The following is a 6073-nucleotide window of genomic DNA, read 5'->3' on the forward strand; positions in this document are numbered from 1 at the left end:
CTTCGTTCATTCGCCCGCTCATGTATTCGTGTGTTCGTCCGTTCATTCATTCCTTTGTCCGTTCGTTCGTCCCTTCGTTCGTCTGTTCATTCAGTCGTTCGTCCATTCATTCGTCCGTTCATTCATCCATTCGTTCCTTTGTTCCTTCGTTCGTTCGTTCTTTCCTTCGTTCGTTCGTTTCTCCGTTTGTTCGTTCGGTCGTCCTCTTTCGCACCCATCTTATCTTCTCTTTCCTCTTTTGCTTCCGTTGAGTTCGTTTGCGCTTACTTCTTCTTCCACCGATCGACGGAACCCTGTTCGTCCTATGTATCGTTTGCACGCGTACGATATGTATACTCATAGTCGCGCGCAATATGTCAAACGATAACGCTGTCACGATAATCTCTTTTTTCCACTTTTCTTTTCCATTCCGATTCGGACGATCGCGAATCTAGCGTCTGTGACGTTCCCTACCTGCTTATTAATCTTTCTATATTCTCAAACACATCAGCATCCGGCTCGCCAGCTATTCCAGCATAACTTTTTCCATTACCTCTTTTCTTCTTTTACCTTCGTTCGAAACTTTTTGTTTACAAGCTCGACGATGCTTCTCCTTTAAGTAGGTGTACTTGCATTATGACCACCCGACTACGTTGTTTCTTCGTCAAGTTATGGCTGAACTACGCGATGAGCGTTTATCAATCTCAAGATTAAAGACTTGTAGTAGTCGATGATGAAATGGTCGATGCGTAAAGTTCAACTTTCGATAAATTTGCGAATCAGAAAACAACTAGAGGAGGCGACCTGCCTTCCCTTTTCACGATGTTACCGATCGAACGAAAGACCAAGAAGAAAACGAGACAGTAATATCGTTTGACGCGGTGCGTCGTACGCCGTGTCAAATGAGTCCCGCGTGTCGGCTCGCTCTCGATCCGACGCAGAGGCCAACAACTTGCACTTCTCGACTCGCCACTTCGCGCGAGTTACAGCAGGGTGAATCGTGTCGAGAACAGAGAGGTAATACGGATAGGCGATAAAATACCGACTATGATCGAACCTGAATAAGTATCGACTGGATTACGCTGATCGACATCGAGTAGCGAGCCATTCTCGCGCGGGATCGCTCTAAAATCCTATTAACGCTCGTTCTATCGTTATCGCAAACTGGAACTTGACTCGCAAGCTGCTTACGATTGAGGTAATCCATGGTATAAGGCCCAATTCGCATCCAGTTCGAATTAACGCGTACTTAGTTTGTATACACTACGCAATGTATGTCGACGATTCGTTTGACTCTCTAAAATAGGTTTTAGAATTAGCGCGCGTTCCATCTGCGTGAGAAAACACAGATTAAATACCAAACATGAACGATCGATCGCTCGAACAACGAATCTCTGGCGCCACACGTGAATGATCTTCATCCACGCGAGAAGCGTATACGGTAGAGATAATCCGTCCGTTGCTTCGGCTAACTCGGTTTCCACTGACACCGGCCGCCGATCGTTGTTGCTGTCGCGCGAGTTTCGCGAAAGCTCCATCGACCGGGATCGCTCGAAATTCCGAACGATCGCGGCGCGTTGGAGCAAACGAGAAAATCGGAAAAGAAAATAGGGAGAAGAAACGCTCGAGGGCTGGGAGACACCTTCGATCCGTCGTTCGCGTTTACTTTTGGCACTTTTTCTCCGATTATGGGGCTAATTTTCTATCTGAGCGCGCGTAATCGCGCCAACAGGCGTTCCATCACGATCGACCAAACGCGATCGAGCGACATACGAACGTATAATATTTATAAACGCGCTGCGAACGCGTTCGCTTAACGACTAAACGCTATGGATCTGGTGCATGTGACACTCCTCTGGTGCAAACGTTAGCTCGGACTCCGACTCGAAAGAGTCGAACAGGAGTCGAACGAGTCGTTTTAGCGCATTTCTCTCTTTTCTTATTTTTTCCTTTTCTCTCTTTCCTTTTTTTTTCTTTTTTCTTTTTTCTAACAGGTTTATGCGAAATCGTAATGTTTCGTGTTGCATTTTGCATTTTGCATTTCAACGGTTGCGTAACGGTATAATACACAGGCTACGATATACAAACGTTAGTCTAACTGGTTTTTGTGCTACTCGATAATTAGGTGTACACACATGTGCGATGCGTATGCGTGCAAATGTTCGACCTACTTCATATGCAGGTGTATGCGTTCGTGTATATGTATGCGGTCCTGCGTGCATGAGTGCGTGCGCGCGTGTATACGTGCATGCATGCGTAAGTACGTACATACTTACGTAGGTTCGTGCGTGCGTGCGATCGAACGAGATCGATGTAAGATTAGACGAGATTGACACGTACGCGAGAGAGGAATCGGATGTACCCGCGTCGCGTGCAAAATCGTCGCTCGATCTCGCTGGCGTGGTACGTAGCTCATTTAAGAAGCAGCTCGGTATTTATTCACACTCGACTATCTAGCTATTCGTTAGATTGTAAAACCACTGAATGTAAAAATATTCGTCGACCACGCTGCTCGGAGCATGTGTTTGCCGCGACATCGAGTACGACGTTTTCGAGCCGCAAATCGCATCTACGCTTGTAACGTAAAAGCACTACGCTAAACACGCTACGCGACGCCCCTCGCTTTGCCAACAACTACATATTCACTACCACTGTCGGTGTTTTGCTTTCGTCTCACGACGCACTGCACATTCGACTCTACACATATACCGAGATGAACGCAGTTGCGCACACAGATACGCCACGTATATGCAAACGCACATGTACACGCACACTTTTCGAATGCGAATATACGTATGTATGTATGTATAATGTATGCAAAACCTGCAAATCGTCGTCCCAATTTTATCTCGGGGATATCTCTACGTGTTATCGTCAACAACAGCAAACTATCGAATGTAACGCTTAAGATTAATTCAAGGTGTAACACCGATCACAATTTTTATCGCTTTCGAAAGATTTCCGACTAGGTCGATACAAAAATTCCGTCAAAAATATCGCTGCTTTATGGTTTCTACTTATAAGAATTCAATATTATATTCCGGTGTTCCCCCGTTTCGATCATTCGTACACGTACGCGATGAGCAATTGCACGCTACCAAATAACCAACGGATATAACGAAGGGAAAAGAAACAGAAATGAGAAGGGAGAAGAAAAAATTGGAAGAAAAAGAGCGCGACCTTGTTTTTGACACATAGAGGTTTCGAAATAATCGGAACGGTCGAAACGTAGGATATCGTGGGAACGCGACTAAAGGGGAAAGAAGATGACCGAGTTTGCTTCTACCTTCGGTCAACAATGGACAAGATGCTAATCTATTGAGTTTAACGGCCGACGCGAAAATGAGAAATCACAAAATCGAGGCAAAGGGATGAAACAGAAATCGCGCAATAAAGGGAAATTTTTTTGAAGATTGGTAGACGAGCAAACATTTCTTTTCTTTGTCGTAACGCTTTGATATCTGATGGTAGAATCGAAAGACACCGGGGTTGAATATACGGGAAACAGGGACGAGGTTAACGCTGAATCGCATCAACGTATTTCGAAGCAACGGTATTACGTACTCGGTACGTACTTACTCGTGCAAAACACTCATAAAAATAATGTTCGATGTTAAATGTCAATAGAGTCGCAAAAGTAATATCGATCGGTCGCTGTTTCGGGCGTCTCGTCGTTCGCTCGAAACGTATATCGGTATGTTCAAACATCGCGGCACACGATCTCGCGTGAGAACGAGCTCGTTATCGTTCGCGCGAGGGAGTTGAATACGGATATATATTCGTCGTGAATCGTTGTCGTGCATGAAGAAAAAGGAGGACAAAGAACTAACCGACAGGAAATATCGACGTTGCGCCGGAGAAAATGGTTCGATCGTAACGCAACGTACGGAAACAGTTTCTGCTCATAAGTATCCTGGGGGAAAGGGGAATCTTTCGCTCGATATGGACGCTCGACCTTTCCTCCGTTCTCTTTCCCATTTCCAGCCAACCGATAGAGCAATCGAGGGAAAATAAAGAAGCTAGTACACCGTTGATCTCCTCCGTACTTTTCTATGCAGAAGAACGTCGTCGCATGAAACCAAACGGAACGCCACGTAGTGAACTATATTTGTATGGGTAAGCCGACAGAATGTCTGTCACTTTCGATTCGACACGATACTCAACTGCAAAAAGTGCGTGAATCGAAATCAACAGGCACCTCGAAATCGTACCAAAGATCTCGGTAGATTTTGATCGATTTTATGCGAAGTGGAAAATAAAAAACGGGAAGAGGATATATAAGAGAAGAAGGAAACAAAGAGACAGCGGAAAATGAAAAAAAGAGAAAGGTAAAGAAAAGAAATAGTGGCAAAGTTAAAGGGGCTCGAGAATTCGGAAGATACTCTCGATGTTACAGGTCTAGGTTTGATCGACGATTTCCAATGTGCTCGTAACGTATACAAGTAGCACCAGATACGTTCAAACCTTTACTCTGGCTTTAGTCGATGCCATTGTACGATCGTTTGCCGCGGCTTCGTAATCATATCTTGCCAGTGTTTCGTTTCGCTCGCTCCACTGCCGTTTTTTCCTGAAATTTTACCAACGAACAACAACGTTATCCGATAGTTCTACGCGCGCATAGATGCGTAAAGAGACCGGCAACGCTAGTGATGATACGATTGTGACAGTAACGGTGACAGTGACAGTGACATAGTGGCGCTTGCATTGAGCGAATTATCGAAAAATACTGTACCTGCAAGTTGAATCCGTCCGATCAACTCGTTTCGACCGATGTTATCGAAGTCCATCACCATTACGTCCAACGAACATTCTCGAATCTTTTCCCATGGTACATTAAAAGAAAATGCTTCGTTGAATACTGGATTCAGAGTACATTTAAATATAGGTGTCTTCCGTTTTTCGATCCTCTTGTCGCCGAATTGCAACCATACTTTTACATATGGATCTAAACGCAAGAGCAGAGTGGAGAAAAGGGAAAAGAAAAAATTAAGCGTCGTAGCCTGACCGCGATCTCAAAATATCGAATCGCTCACCTGATTTTCCGTTAATATCTTTTGCTTTCAAGTTTCTCGCTTTCAAAAGCGTCAAAGTGAGTACGGAATTGCTCGGATGATAACACAAAGAACACAATAATTCGCCGCACTTATCCTTCGCCGGTGGTTTCAGGGCTTTCCAAAATGACGGTTTGTCCGAAAAATCAACCTACCGAGAATCGTTCATCGTTAAATCGCGACTCGATACCACTCAAACCATCGAACCATCGCTCAAGACCACGGACTGATCATGAAAATTACCTGACATAGCGGAAGAAACATTTCTCCGATAGAATCGTCCCTGGAAAATCGATCATAGTCGAACACGTGTAAATGCAACACTCTGCTTTGTAATTTTTGAATCGGGAAACCTACGCAAAGAACGTAATATAACGCGATGTAATCCTTTTTGAAACGTGTAATCGTAGTGTGCATCTGTGAATGCGATGCAGTTTGCCTGGAACGCATCTCGGATCGATGCTTACCTTCGAAATAAAACGTTTCGTTCCATCGAGGATTTAGCGTGCGTCTCTTTATCTTCGTCTCTAGTCGGTGTTTCTTGTCCGGCAGAAGGGTTACGCGGACGTAAGGATCGGACGTCCCGGATAAGTCCTTTGCCGGCAAATCTTTACCCTAAAAGTCAAAGTACCGAGTAACATTTGTCATTTATAGCTTTGGCCGCGATGGGTAGGTAGATGGAGGTAGACCGAATATCGACGATTCGCGTATCGTAGCACTGACCTGTATAATACGTAAGATAAGCGTAGTGTTTTGAAAATCATATTCCAAGCTGAAGTGTATTTGACCAACATTCTCGCTGGGTTCTGAATTATCGATGTACATGTCCACCAAAGACATCGATCTGCTCTGCAGAAACGCTTTCTGAAATGAAAACGTGTTCAAAGCTACACATACGGATTGGACTCGCGAAATCGGCGGAAGAAAGAGACTCGACGAAGAAATCCGACCTACCGACGGATGATCTCCTTTGACGTTTTGCAGCTGTTTGTTTTGCACTCCGGCGGTGGGAGTGCGAGGTTCGGCCGTTCCAGCGGCCGACC

At 44.9% G+C, this 6073-nt stretch overlaps 1 protein-coding gene across 17 annotated transcripts in view; it reads right to left on the bottom strand.

The window, feature by feature from the left end:
* Nucleotides 1-203: 203 nt before the first annotated feature.
* The window catches only part of LOC100748825 (synaptotagmin-7), a 22780-nt gene continuing 16910 nt past the window's right edge, over nt 204-6073 (bottom strand). For all 17 annotated transcript variants that reach the window (XM_033323004.1, XM_033323005.1, XM_033323003.1 and 14 more), the window contains 7 exons: nt 5985-6073; nt 5754-5894; nt 5498-5645; nt 5274-5383; nt 5013-5181; nt 4712-4924; nt 204-4546 (listed from right to left, as the gene is read on the bottom strand). In XM_033323004.1, the coding sequence (XP_033178895.1) occupies nt 4446-4546; nt 4712-4924; nt 5013-5181; nt 5274-5383; nt 5498-5645; nt 5754-5894; nt 5985-6073 (971 nt within the window). In that variant the 3' untranslated portion in view covers nt 204-4445. The remainder of the gene's footprint in view (nt 4547-4711; nt 4925-5012; nt 5182-5273; nt 5384-5497; nt 5646-5753; nt 5895-5984) is intronic.

The sequence above is a fragment of the Bombus impatiens genome, unplaced genomic scaffold (genome assembly GCF_000188095.3).
Source record: "Bombus impatiens unplaced genomic scaffold, BIMP_2.2 scf_0749, whole genome shotgun sequence".
Classification (NCBI taxonomy): domain Eukaryota; kingdom Metazoa; phylum Arthropoda; class Insecta; order Hymenoptera; family Apidae; genus Bombus; species Bombus impatiens.